The sequence below is a fragment of the Phalaenopsis equestris genome, unplaced genomic scaffold, assembly GCF_001263595.1.
Source record: "Phalaenopsis equestris unplaced genomic scaffold, ASM126359v1 Scaffold000002, whole genome shotgun sequence".
NCBI classification, from domain to species: Eukaryota; Viridiplantae; Streptophyta; class Magnoliopsida; order Asparagales; family Orchidaceae; genus Phalaenopsis; species Phalaenopsis equestris.
This window is the reverse complement of record NW_018164444.1, coordinates 38,414,167-38,427,866: the sequence shown is the minus strand read 5'-3', so window position 1 is coordinate 38,427,866 and position 13,700 is coordinate 38,414,167. Positions and strand designations below refer to the sequence as shown.

The window sequence follows — 13,700 nt, the reverse complement described above, 5'->3', positions numbered from 1 at the left end:
CCCCACCCGTGCCTCCTTCTCTGAGATCAATGAATTTTTTATCATGCAGTTAAACAAATCTATCTGGGGATTATTTCTCTCAATGCAGTCATAGAAGTAGGTAAATCTCATTGATTCTCACAAAATTTTGACATTCTTTTCCTCGAATGTTCTTTTAGATTATTTTTTTGTTATTGCAATTGTTGTTGCTTTTGGACGCATGCTTTTCTCTAACATTTTTATGGTTATCCTCTGGTAGGTTGGCATCAAAGAAATTCCTAACAACTTGGTTGATTATGTTATGAAGTGAGATTATCAAGATGGATATGTGGTAATCCATGCTAATAATAATTATATAGATATAGAAGATAAAATAGTACAAATTTAATTTAGGGGTGTGGACATATACAGCTAAGAATAGAAGATGCATCATCAATAAGAAGTGAAGGAAATGACTTAGGCCAAATTAACAATGGAAGTTGTGTTCCAAGATGTGTACTAAATATAGTTGATAGTTGAGATCTCATATTAGAACCAACAAGAGTTAGCATCTCGTAGTAATGCAATAACAACCATTATGCTGGATCAACGGAAATTTTGCTATCTTCTTCTTTCTTTTCTCTTTCAATACCATGTTGCCTAAGAAAAAAAAATTGCTGACTAATAAAAAATATGGATGTCTACGAATTGACAGGTATATCTACTTGGCGGATATGATGCGATTCATGAGGGAAGATGAAGCGGTAAAGACTATGAACCTTCTTAATGGGGCACAAGATGATCGAGTTAGCAAGAGGATTCTCAAGAATTGGGTGGTACAGTTTCAGGATCTTACTTTGCATTTCATACTCTTATAAATTCCATTCCTTGAACCAAAACAATTTTGCAGGTTAATGCGTTCAGAGAGCGTAGAGCCCTTTCTTTGACACTGAATGACACCAAAACAGCCGTAAACAAGCTTCATCAGATTGCAAATGTCATTGTTGTCATTATTGTATTTGCACTCTGGCTTCTTATCCTGAACATTGCTACAACTCACTTTTTTGTTTTCCTTAGCTCCCAGTTTCTTCTTTTGGTATTTGTATTTGGTAACACCTTTAAGACGACATTTGAAGCCATGATTTTCTTATTTGTTATGCATCCCTTTGATGTTGGTGATCGTTGTGAAGTCAATGGTGTTCAGGTAATTGTCCAAAAAAACTGGACTTTTTTAATTTTTTTCAATGGAAACATAATGTGAATTTTTACCATGATTAACTGTGAGCTATTCTGACATTATTTTTAGATGGTTGTGGAGGAGATGAATATATTGACAACAATCTTCCTGAGATATGACAACCAGAAAATAACGTATCCAAATTCCGTGCTTGCTACCTTACCCATTGGCAATTTCTATCGAAGTCCTGATATGGGAGATAGTGTTGATTTCTGCGTTCATGTTTCAACTCCGCTGGAAAAACTTGCAGCTATGAGAGAGAAGATAATCACGTAAGTTATTGCCGGTTATAAATATATTTTGTTTTTAGCTGTTATAAAGTACAGTTTGAATTAAAACGGAATGATCAATTGATTTCTCTCTCTTAAATCAACCAAATTGTGGCGCGCGTGCAATGGATAAGATTGTGATATCATATTGTGTTAATCTTTGCATGTATCATTCACCTTTAGAATGGTGATCATTTTGGATTTTTTGCAATCTAAGTTTGAATTTATAGGAATATTGTTTTATATATACATGCACACAAACATGCACACAAACAACAACAACAACGATAAGATTCTTCTATTCCACCAAGTAAAGCCGGCTTCATGAATCCTTTTTTCCCCATTGCGTCCTATTATTTTATATATACATGCACACATGTTTATTAATAACGGTGTTCGATTACTTGAATATGTTTTTTGTACCATCACTTGAAAACAAGTTTTAACCTCATGAATATAAAGTTGTTTTGAATATTAAGCATATATAACAAACTTGCATGTTCTCAAGTTTTTAAGATTCCGACTTTGTATTATCATCATACATGATGACTTTGTTTGCAGCGCTCAGCTCTCAATAGAATAATGGGAAATTTAGAAACATACCACACAATTCTCGTGTATTTACGTTTATAACATTTTGATGTTATAAACCTATTCATGAAAAGCTGTATCTCACTTTTAAATATTAGTAATAGTGATATTTTTAATGTGATGTGATGTTAAAGATCTAAGTTGTATCAGTGTAAATATTAAACCTTATAAGGTGTTAGAAATGCAAATATATAAGAATTGTGTGCCCTCCAATAGAAACATATTTTGGGTTGTATGAATGTAAAAAAAGCTAAGTATAGATGTTAGATATGTAAATACATAGGAATTTGGCCGTATGTATATGTGTAAATTGAAACATATATATCATTCAATTAATTAATTATGGTGTGTGACAGGTTCATGGAAAGTAAGAAGGAGCACTGGTACCCTGGAGCGCAAGTGGTGGTGAAGGACGTGGATGATATGAACAGGCTAAAAATAGCAATCTGGATGCGTCACCGGATGAACTTCCAGGACATGGGGATGAAGTCCACCAGAAGAGAGCTGGTGGTGCTGGAATTGATCAGAGTGCTCAGGGAACTCGATATTGAATATCGTATGCTCCCTATGGATGTCAATGTCCGAAACTTGCCTCCGGTTGACTCCAATCGCCTCCCTTCAACCTGGACTACTTGCGCCTAGAAGAGATAGAGAGAGAGAGAGAGGGGTAGAGATAGAGAGAGAAGTTTATTTAGGATTTAAGGGCTTCAGAGTATGTTCTGTGATAAGCCTTGGTTTTGAGTAGGTCTTACTGAGAACTGGCTTTAATTGCCTGATTATGTTGGTGTTTGTTAGTTGTATTTCTTTGCTATTTATTAGATTATGATTTAAGGTTCTAGTAGAATAACGATGTGATATTTAATTAGTAGTGGTATTTCAAAGTAGGAAATATGCTGTTCAAACACTGCATGTCTGGATGGTTAACCACCAGCGGCCACGTTGTCTTACACGACATTGGCTGACGATGTGGCCGCAAACGGTTGGCTGTGCGGAGCGGACATTCAGACGTAATATTTTTTAATTATTAAGAGCTTGTTTGGTATTGATTTTTTTTTTTATTTTAAAAACATACTTGTTTGATTATTTAGTGATGTATGTGACACCTAAATTTTCATATTTGCGTATAATGCTTGAATATTTAACATCACATTAAAAATATCATAATTAATAAAGTTTTATAAGTTAAATACTTGTTTTTATGCATGGTTCCATGACAACAAAGTGATGTTAGTGTAAATATTAAAGTTTAGGTGTGTTATGTAAATATATAAAAATTGTGTTTTATGTAGGTAAATTTTGCTACTTTTTAGCAGGAGGAAGGAATTACATCCTTCAATTGTGTTGTGTAGAGGCCATGTTAAATGGTTGCTCTAATAAATTGCAAAATTCTCTAAAAAAATGTCAGAATGTAATAATTTTAATTGAACAGAAACAATTAAAACTAAATTAACTTTTTTACGAGTATGTTTTCTATGGAGCTGAAGATGATATAAATAAAAATGACATTATTTTTGAAGAGTGAGATACATGTTTTAACATATAGATAAGATTGAATATGTGTAAAAATAAAAATTTAGATGTTAGATACTTAAATACGCAAGAATTGAGTGGTGTATATGTAAAATCTTTCAAGCCAAAAACAGTTGGTTTTCCTCTTTTCAAATTCCCTTCGTCATAAAAGCTGTCGCGGATCAATAATTAAATTTATTTTTTTTTGTAATTAAATTTACCCTAATTTGGAAGTGGCTTGTATTATGGTATTTATGATATTTTACAAATGCGGACTTTATGATGTTTTACAAGTGTGAACTTAGTTGATTTTAGTTGATAAAATTCAATCGGTTGATCAATTTGGTTGGCCATCTTCGATCCCCAAGGAAGAGTCTTTACTTTGTATTTATGGCCTTTATTGTAATTAGAGATAATTTAATTTTTTTTTTCTTTATTTACTTTTATGTCTTAATCCTCCTGTATAAAAGCGACTTAAGATTCATGAGAGTTATGGTGAGAATTGCAAATGACTCGGAATCACTCGTCTTCTTTCAGTCCAAATTGCATACATTTGGATCATCTATTTGTCTTCGGGCCGCCTTGTAACTCAGTTAATTGTGGCCTAATTGGCATCACGATATCTTGGTAGTGGATCTACCTCCTTCATACTCTTCTCTAATGGACCGTTAGATCTCTTTAAGAACAATGCCTTCATAATTCAATATCAGAGCTTTCCTTACAACGCAACAAAGGCACAAATTCAGCTGCAGCTGCATCCAATAAAGCCAATGCATACTTGTACATGCCTTTTCTTAATTACAATAAGAAAAGGCATCTCCTAAAGGTCAGACTGCTATTAAACAAGTATAAGCTGAAGAATTAAAATAGTAGATAATCATTACCAAGGGGCTGTCTGGTAACACATTTATTAACTTAACTCTTGTCACACAGAACTAATGCAAATCTTAAATCAACATGTAGTAAATCCTGGTGTTTTACAATTCCTTCACAGTTCAGCTTGGAATCCTGAAGTTAACAGCATTTACTAAATCCATTACCAGACACCCCCTAAAAGCTGTTTCAGACTGCAATTCTCAGAAGAAGATATGAATTAAAAACTCCGACAACAAAAATTTTTCTAATTGTAAGAATTTATAACCTGATAAGTGATCACTCAGGCAAACCACTGCCAAAAATCTATTTCCCTTCTTTATGCCTAAATATTCTTTCTTACAATTACTGTCATAGGAAAATTCCATTTTCAAGCTCAAGATAAAACATTTTTCAAATAAAATATCATCAATCAGCACAAAAACAAAAGTTTATGCAGCAAACAAATCATTCAAGCGATTACCCCCATCAACTTCGGTATGTTTACGTTCTTCCATTTGAAAATCGGGATAATTACGGCGGTTCAAGGAATGAAGCCATAGTGCAACAGCTCCTTCTTTGTGCTCCATGGATGCTATGTGTGAGTATATGTGCTTCAACTTGAATTCCTCAACCTCCTCTGCATAAGCTTCCATGGTAAGTGCTTCATGGGAATCCTTCCACTTCTTATTATAAGAAAAGAAGAAGCACTCGTCTAAGTACAATCCAACCTCAGGTGCAGTTGGTACATTAATGTTAACATCCCTGACAGAGACAAAAGTTACTACATATAATCATAAATAGTTAAGAAAAGGGGCATTAACATACATACCACCCAATTCTTATGTTTTTAGATACCTAAAGCTTGCTTTTTTACATTTGTACCACCCAAATCTTTTATATCACATAAAAAATACCTCTATTTTAACTTTTAAAAAGTGAGATAAAGCTTTTCATGTACAGGTAAGGTGGCATAGATGCAACAATTGAAATTTATGTCTTGGACATGTAAATACATACGAATTGAGTGGTATGCATATAAATCTTTCATAAAAAAGAGAAATTTACATAGGTAGAATACAATTTTTATGTATTTACATATCTAACACCTAAACTTTCATATTTACATTTATAACAATTTAGTGTGTTAAATGTATGCATGAAAAGATTTATTTTACTTAGAAAAAGTAGGAGATAGAGGAATTTTTGATGTGATATTAAAGATTTAAGTGCTATGCATGTAAATATGAAAGTTTGGGTGTTAGATATGCAAATACATAGGAATTGTGTGCCCCAAGAACAAAAAAGGGGCATTTACATACAAACCACACAAATCCTATGTATTTACATATCTAATACCCAAACTTTAGTTGCTACATTTATATCTCCTAAATCTTTTACATCAAATGAAAAATACCATAATTATAACTTGTAAAAAGCAAAACACAACTTTTAATGTATAGGTAAGGTGGCATATGAAATTTAGGTATTAGATATGTAAATACATAAGAATTGAGAGTTGAAATTTTTCCAAAAAAAATGTTTCTTACTGTCTCAAAGCAATGTCCATGAGTGATTCTGGTGCGCAATTCCTCATCAAAGCAACTGCGAGACCGATCATCTTTCGAATTTGATGGAGCATGAAGCTCTGACCAACAACCTCACATTTGATAAACTCAATCCCTCCAATGGTGATAGTAGAATCAGCATTGAAAGAGATGATGTAACGCCGAGCGGACGGATCCTCAGCTTTAGTTCTTGTTGTGAAATTATGAAAGTTATGAGTGCCCACATAACGGTTCAGAATAAGATTAAATCTTTTCCTCTCCAAGTCCCCATAGCTGTAACTACTGGTAGCTACCATTAGTTTTTCTTCAATGGCGTCTACTGAAACAACAGATTCTACCTTCTCCTCACCTGCTGAAGCTTTGCAGTTAGACAAATGCAGTTCTTCGGTTTCAACTGCTTTTCCTTCATCATCTACTTCTCTATCAGTCTTCGCAGATTCTGGATTTGATGGAACATCGAGCTCCTTCAATTCTCCGAAACCATTTTCTGTCACAAAGACTTCGGTTTTACTTACCAGCTTGACCTCTGCAGGCAGTTCATCTTCATCGCCATCTCCATCTCCATCAAGCTCATATCTGTCCTCCTCTTTCAAACTTCTGAACTGCCTTCCAATCGCACCAAACACCTTTCTTCCCCTTTCCGAACACTCTAAACACCGAGCGAGCTCATTCTCAGATCCCAAGCTCGCCACAACACTCTCTCGATCGGGATGAGCATTAGGGTCGAGCGCGAAAACAGGTAGAAGATAAACATACCTGCGACGATCACAGAACTTCTTCGCATTGAAGGAAGCCGTGACCCGCTTGAAACCCCAAACCCTAATCTGATCGGCAAGTAGCGAATTCAAACGATCAATAAAGCCCGGTGGATCGATATAAAATCGACCGGAAACCACCTGACCGGCGGCGCTGACACCCTTATCGGTGCGAGCGGCTCGAGCCCAATCGTATCGTTTAGGGTTTCCGCGATCGGACTCAGGTACGGCACCGGCGTGGAAGAGGGCTTCTTCGAACTCACCTTCAATGGTGCGAGCGCCGGGATTCTTCTGCATTCCTTGGTAGCCTGCGCCGCAGTAGGAGAAGAAAATTGCGATCTTGCGGCGTTTGTATCGCCGGCGATTTGGTTCGGCGGCTGTAGGTGGGATGGCAGCGGAGTCTTCATCTTCAGCAGATGAGTTGCTTGTTGTGGACATTTTGAGCTTCTTGGGTTGGGGAGGGGAGGAAGGAGGAGAAGCCATGCATGGATCAGAGAACTGTGGTTCTTGCCATGGAATTGGAAGGAGGAAATTTTTAGTGAGTCGTAGGAGCATAATAAATCGTGAATGCAATAGCAGTATCAGTTAATCAATTAATCAAGGCCGTCCGATGGGTGTTTTAAGCTATGAAAAAAATAAAATAAGGCCCCACTAAACTGTGCGATGATGTGCGATGCGTGCTATAAATTTTGTGGGACTAGAGTAATAGATGATTCAGTACTCTCATAAGAGTGAAAACATTTAGAAATGACACAATAAGTTATTAAGTTGAAAACGTTGGAAAAGATGGGATTTGACGTAATTGAAATAATCCATAATGAATGATGATTACACATATACATTCTTTATTCTGAATTAGAGAAGATGAAATTACAAAATTGTATAGTCATAATATGGTTGTAGTTTCTGCCGACAACAGACTGTAAGGACCATAGTCGATTGTTGTGTATGTAATAGTTCGTCGTGAGTGTTGTAGATTGTAGTTGTGGCACCAGCTTGTCAGAGAAGCAGTAATTGATAACCATAACATTATTTGATCGGGTGGGCCATAGATCGTTGCTCTGTGATTGTTGATTGACTATAAAAGTCGTTGGATGCAATTACGGGAGCTGTGGACCATGCAGACTATAGTTTGTCGCGTGGCCATAGCGGTGAGTAGTAATGGCACTCGTAGATCGCAAGGGTCATAGTCGGGTGCTGCATGAGCTGTAGACCACGTAGGTCGTAGTTGGTCAGGTAGGTTGTAGTGACAAGTAGTACTGATGTTTGTTGGCCACGAGAGAAGGAGTCGGGAACTGCAAGAACTAGGGACGACATAGGTCGTAATTAGTCATGTAGGCCATTGTGACGAGTAATAATAACGTTCGTAGGCTGGTCAGAGTCAGGAGTTGGGGACCACGTAGGCTCTAGTTGGTCACATAAACTTTAGTGGTTAATAATAGTAATGTTCGTAGATCGCGGAGGCCATTGTTGGGAGCTTTAGGAGCTAAGGACCATGTAGCTCGTTGTCGTTCACGTAGGTCGTAGTGGCCAGCTGTGATGATGTCGATAGGCGAGCTGGGAGCTGCATGTCAATATGCAGGGTACCTCATTACACCTTCTTTGAGATGCAATGTTGCACCGTTTTTGGGGTGGCATCACGGTGTTCGCGATGATGTTTTGCTTTGCATGTTGTTTCGTTATTCTGCGATGTCGATTGTCGCTTCACACAGTGCTTCATCATAAGAATTGGACGACGATCGATGATGATCGACGACGGCCGACGAGTGGTATCCAACGACATGAAGTGACTGGTGGTCGGTGGTCGACGAAGATGACGACTGGTGATATGCTACGAAGTGATTCTAGACGTTAGCTAATTCTCCATGCTTCAAGCTCTTTCTCAGGCTTCACGCTCCCTCCTCTATTGTGAGAGGGGTGGGGCTCTATTTATAGAGCTCTGGGTGCAATTAATGCATGAATATGAATGACTCTAATGTGACGGCTAGAAGAGATTCACTTGATCAGACAATGCTTATTATGTATTTGAGTACCTTAACGATTTTGAAATTGAGCGATCTTAGGTTCGTTGGATTTGTCTTGTTGAAATGCTTGATTTGACCATACTTTCTTTAGATTAGTATCTATTTGACCCTCCAATTATGCCCGAAAAACTTCCAAAAGTGGTTTAATGACTTGATCTAAGTCTTATTTGCCTTAGATTGAATGGATTATGGTATCACTGGGTCTGTCTTGTTTTGTCGTCAGTATGACTGTATGTTTGTTTAAATCGGAGCTCTGGATGCTCTTAATCAAATTTTAAATATTTCTTGCTCAAAAGATTGCCTTGAGATTTGTGTGTTGCCTCGAGAGTTGTGTCAGATGTTGGAAATTTGTTGAAGACATATCATCGTGGTTGAGGGTCGCAGATTCAAATCACGTATAATATTTATTGCTCAAAAGAAAGAAAATTTACACGAATTTATTAATAACTTAAAAGATTGTTACAACAATAACTCAAAAGAAAGAAAAATACTATGCAGATTAAGACATAAAACAAAACATTACAACAAAAATTCAACACATAAAGACGCAACAAACTCGATGAGGAGGTGGTTCGAAGAGATGGTGTCAAAGTGGTGGCTACGGTGAAGGCTTGAGCGATATCAGGTGGAAGTAAGTCAGTGCTCGTCGAGGCTTCGAACCACAACTGACAGAAGATGCGAACATTGTCAAAGACACGAATATGAATGCGGCGGAAAGGTGGTTGAAGCCGAGGAACGGAGGCACCAATGGAGGCAAAAGCCAAGGAGCCGAGGCAAGGATGGTGGCTAAAGTCAAGGAGCAGAGGCACTTACAGCGATCAAAATTGAGGAGCAGAGGCATAGACAACGGAGGACTACAGGAAGGGTGAGCGTAGTAGCTGGAGGCGTTGAGAGGGCCTGATGAGGACTACTACCTGTTGTGTGGAGGTGGCAGAGCTAGGGACTACAAACATGGGCACGCTGCAGCATTGAGAGGCATGGGGAGGACCTCAAGGAGTCGACGATCTTTTGGGGATGAGGCAGCAGAGGAGTTGCCGGCTGGATGGCTGGATGGGCAGCAGGAGTCATGGCTGCCTGGAAGGCAATGGTGTGGCTTTTGCCTACAGGGAAACAACAGGGGAGAGTTGTCCCACTGTATGCAAAGGTGGGGCGACTACAATCCTATAGAGAAGATGCAGGGGCTTGGCCGGAAGTTAAGGGAACAACATGTTCTCTGGCAGTTGTAGGCTGGCAGGGAGGTGGTCAGTTGTGCTGGGGAGGGGTTGGAATGACGGCGGGCTGTAGGACAGCATGTCGAAATCAGGACAAAGAAGATAAACACAATCTCGAATAGGGTTACAGCTGAAGCATGTTTCACGTTGTCAGATACTACCCTCGAGAGTAAAAATATTCAGAAAAAACTAAATTCAGTCATCTCCTACTAATAAGAAACTTGACCCAATTTAGGAAGCATTTAAATTAAGAAAAGATAATAAAAATAAGATCAAGAAATCAGATTTTTAAAAAAAAATTAAATTAAGGAAAAAGAATGAAGTCAAGATTTAGGCTTTTAGAAAAGGATTTAAATTAGGAAAGGGTCTTGGAAAGAAAATAGATAGAGCAAGAAAGGAAAGAAAAAGGAAGGGAGAAAAATGAAAGAAAATATGAGGAAAGAGGGGACGGTTGGGCCCCCTCCAAGAAGACCGACCAGTCCAACTGAGCTGGACCAGCGCCTAGCCTGTCCCCCATGCACCCCACATCAACTTTATTACTCATTTAATACACTACTTCATAGAATGATCCGCTACTTCCTTATGTTAATTATTACTCGGCATAGTGCTTAGTTACTCCACACAGTTGGTCGTTACTCCGCAATGTTGGTCGTGGTTCAAAAAGATGCTTCGTTACCCTGCAATGTACGCCGAGATTTCCCAAGCGGTTTACTCGCAACAAGGGGGTGGACGACGGTGGTCAACAAACAGTAGTCAGCAGTGGTCAACAGTGGTCCATGATGACAGTAGTGAAAAGTGTTTGTTTGATCTTCAAAGCAAAACATTGGACTTCAACTCATTTTCTCGATCCTTCTCTAAGCTTAGGTCTTATTCCTCTTACATGAAGAGGGTAGAGACTTCTTTATAAAGGCTTGGAGAGGTTTCTCGACAAAAAAATAAATAATCCAGACCACTCCATCAGACAATCCAGAGATCTCCTTAGTCAGACGACGTTCTACGAACATTTGAGTGCCTTAATGGTGTCTGAGTTGAGTGATTTTGGGCTCATTGGATTCATCTCATCAATATGTTCGATTTGACTATAAGCTCATCATATATGGAATTTGTTTGACTTTCCAATTGGGCATTAGTAACTTTCAAAAATGGTTTAACTGCTTGATCTATGTTTGATTTGATTCAGATTAGACCAACTCTAGAGTCATTGTATTCATTTCATTGAGTCGGTCAGTTTGACTAAAATTTTATTGAAATAAGAGTTCTGAATCATTTTTAATCGAAGTTTGAATATTCTTTGTTCAAAAAATTACTCTGAGATTCATGTCACGCATTGAAATTCTCGTCGAATGATGAAAAATTGTTGATTGAGTGTAAATGTTAAAACAAAATTATTCAAAATGCTTAATAAGCGATTTCCATTAAGCCAAGGATCATGAAATAAAGATGACATGTTGCCATTATTCTTTTTAAGGTAAGCTAACGACAGTTCTTCATAATAATAGATCCTGATTTCTAAAAGAATGTTGTCTTGTTGTTGAGTTTTGTTCAAAGAGTATCATTTTTTGTAAAACACTAGGATGCAAAACATGAGTTTAAATTACACATTTTTAAAATCAATTTGGCTTTTCTCATGATATGTGAAATATTAAGAGAGGGGAAATCCAAAACATAATGTTAAGTTCACTTATTATATGCTCCATCTCTTAAAATATGCAATGTTATTCATACATTTTCTTTTTTATGCAGCTAATGTCATAAATAATTTATTAAGGCTTGGTTTAATTGAATTACTATTAGGACATGATAGTAGTAAAAAAAGCTATAATTCATATATTTTTTTAGGGAAATTTACACACGCATCACATAATTCTTATGTATTTACATGTCTCACATCTAAAATTTCATATTTACATGCCTATTACTTTGGTGTTTTAAATTTTTGCATGAAATGATGAATTTTATATTTTAAAAAGTTATAAGAATGCTATTTTGTATGTGATATTAAAGATTTGAGTGTTATATGTATAAATATCAAATTTTAGGCGTGAGATATGTAAATATATAAGAATTGTGTGATATATTTACATGGAACTTAAGTGAGAGAGGACTATTATTATTGGGGAATTGACACACATACCCCCCGATTCTTATGTATTTACATATCTAACGCCCAAATTTTAATTTTCATATTTATGCTGCTCAAATCTCTTATATCACATAAAAAATACTACTATTTTAACTTTTAAGAACTGAAATACAAATTCTCATGCATAAATAAGAAGACATGTAAATAAAAATTAAACTTTAGATGTAAAATGCGTGAATACATAAGAATTGAGTGTTATGCATGTAAGGGCCCGTTTGGGGTAGCTTATAAGTGCGGGGCGTTTTGCGTGTTTTTTAAAACGCTGTCTAACGCATGATGCGACTCGACCCCCCTGCGGTCGGCCCACGGGTTTACTCGCGAGCCGTATTTCAGGATAAGCTGTTTATCTTGAAACGCACAAACTGCCCCAAACAAACCCTGAATCTTCCATATTTAAACAAATAGCCATATTTTCCAAGAACAATGCATGCTAAATTTTGGCACCTGGACAGGAAAGTAGGAAAGATTCATCCAAACAACGAAGAAACAGAGAAGAGAATAGAAGGAAGAAATCTATAGGAACCCCAAAACCAACCGCCACAAATGAATAAAACGTTAATTTATGAATATCCATATATAAACAGCATAATAAAGTAATAAATTAAAAAAATCTTCATAAAAATAATGTATAACAACAATAACTATTATAAATTTCTACTAAATCAAAATATTTTAATATTTAAATGATAATAAAGAGGAAGATTTACATGCATGCCGCTCAATTCATGCGTGCGTGAACACCTCATCAGGATCAATGGTCAACCTATTGGCTAGAACAACTGATTGACAAAGCCGAGTGGATCGATCGAGTTAACCCTGCTAACCCGAAGACCATTGAATACTGACCGACAACCTTGATTCGTCATAGTCAAACGAGCAGGCCTTACTGAACCAAGGCCCAACGAGCTCTGCTGACCGAATTAGACGATAGGTAGCTGAGTCGTAGGTCCATACATTTAAAATACATAAAATATCTTGTAACATCCCATCAAAACATGGGCAAACATATAACTTCATATATTATTCGTCTCCATTGAAAATTATAATTCATCTACTATAAATAGAGAAATATTTGGTGAGGAAAGGGTTAATGAAAAATATGTTTTACTGTTCATTAGTATACAAAACTCTCTCTAGGTCTCTCTCACTCTTCTGTCGCAGGCTTAACCCTTAAGATTTGATTCACGGGCATATCAAAATTCAACAATAGTTTATTTTGCTCTCTAATTAGACAAAAATATTTTACTGTGTGATAATTATAAAATATTAACTTATAACTTATAAGATAGGAGATAAAATATTCTTATATGAATATATCTAGATATTAAGTAAAAATATTTTTATAAGATAGGTTCATACTATTAAGCAAAAATATTTTTATATATTTAGATATAATTTAGAAAATAAAAATAATGTAAAAAAATATAAAAAATTAATTGTCCATGTAAATTCAAATTCATTTACACATATTACATTAAATTTTTATTTATTTACATATTTAATATTAATATGTTTATATTTATTTATATAGAATTTAAATCTCTAACTGGTTTTAAAAAGGTTATTATTATTAATTATATATA

The 13,700-nt window shown here is 36.3% G+C and overlaps 2 protein-coding genes across 3 annotated transcripts in view; one reads left to right on the top strand and one right to left on the bottom strand.

Annotated features, from left to right (window-relative positions):
• The window catches only part of LOC110038582 (mechanosensitive ion channel protein 6-like), a 9,490-nt gene extending 6,426 nt beyond the window's left edge, over positions 1–3,064 (top strand). The window contains exons 2-5 of the mRNA XM_020743461.1: positions 674–794; positions 869–1,162; positions 1,265–1,467; positions 2,412–3,064. Coding sequence (XP_020599120.1) covers positions 674–794; positions 869–1,162; positions 1,265–1,467; positions 2,412–2,697 — 904 coding nt within the window. The 3' untranslated portion in view covers positions 2,698–3,064. The remainder of the gene's footprint in view (positions 1–673; positions 795–868; positions 1,163–1,264; positions 1,468–2,411) is intronic.
• Positions 3,065–4,759: 1,695 nt separating this feature from the next.
• On the bottom strand, positions 4,760–7,301 carry LOC110027185 (tRNA pseudouridine synthase A, mitochondrial-like). 2 transcript variants are annotated; one of them, XM_020728510.1, is made up of 2 exons: positions 5,967–7,296; positions 4,760–5,181 (listed from the first exon to the last, which is right to left on the bottom strand). In XM_020728510.1, exons 1-2 carry the CDS (start codon positions 7,292–7,294, stop codon positions 4,869–4,871), a joined length of 1,641 nt encoding a protein of 546 aa, XP_020584169.1. In that variant the 5' UTR covers positions 7,295–7,296; the 3' UTR covers positions 4,760–4,868. The 2 variants fall into 2 exon arrangements, with proteins under 2 accessions (XP_020584169.1, XP_020584176.1); XM_020728517.1 differs by having other exon boundaries at positions 5,091–5,200; positions 5,967–7,301.
• Positions 7,302–13,700: the final 6,399 nt, after the last annotated feature.

Coding starts and splice junctions, on each gene's coding strand:
- LOC110027185 (XM_020728510.1), bottom strand. CDS start 7,294: ATGCTCCTACGACTCACTAAAAATTTCCTCCTTCCAATTCCATGGCAA. Junction 5,182..5,966: donor ATGGACATTGCTTTGAGACA/GTAAGAAACATT, acceptor TGTCTCTGTCAG/GGATGTTAACATTAATGTAC.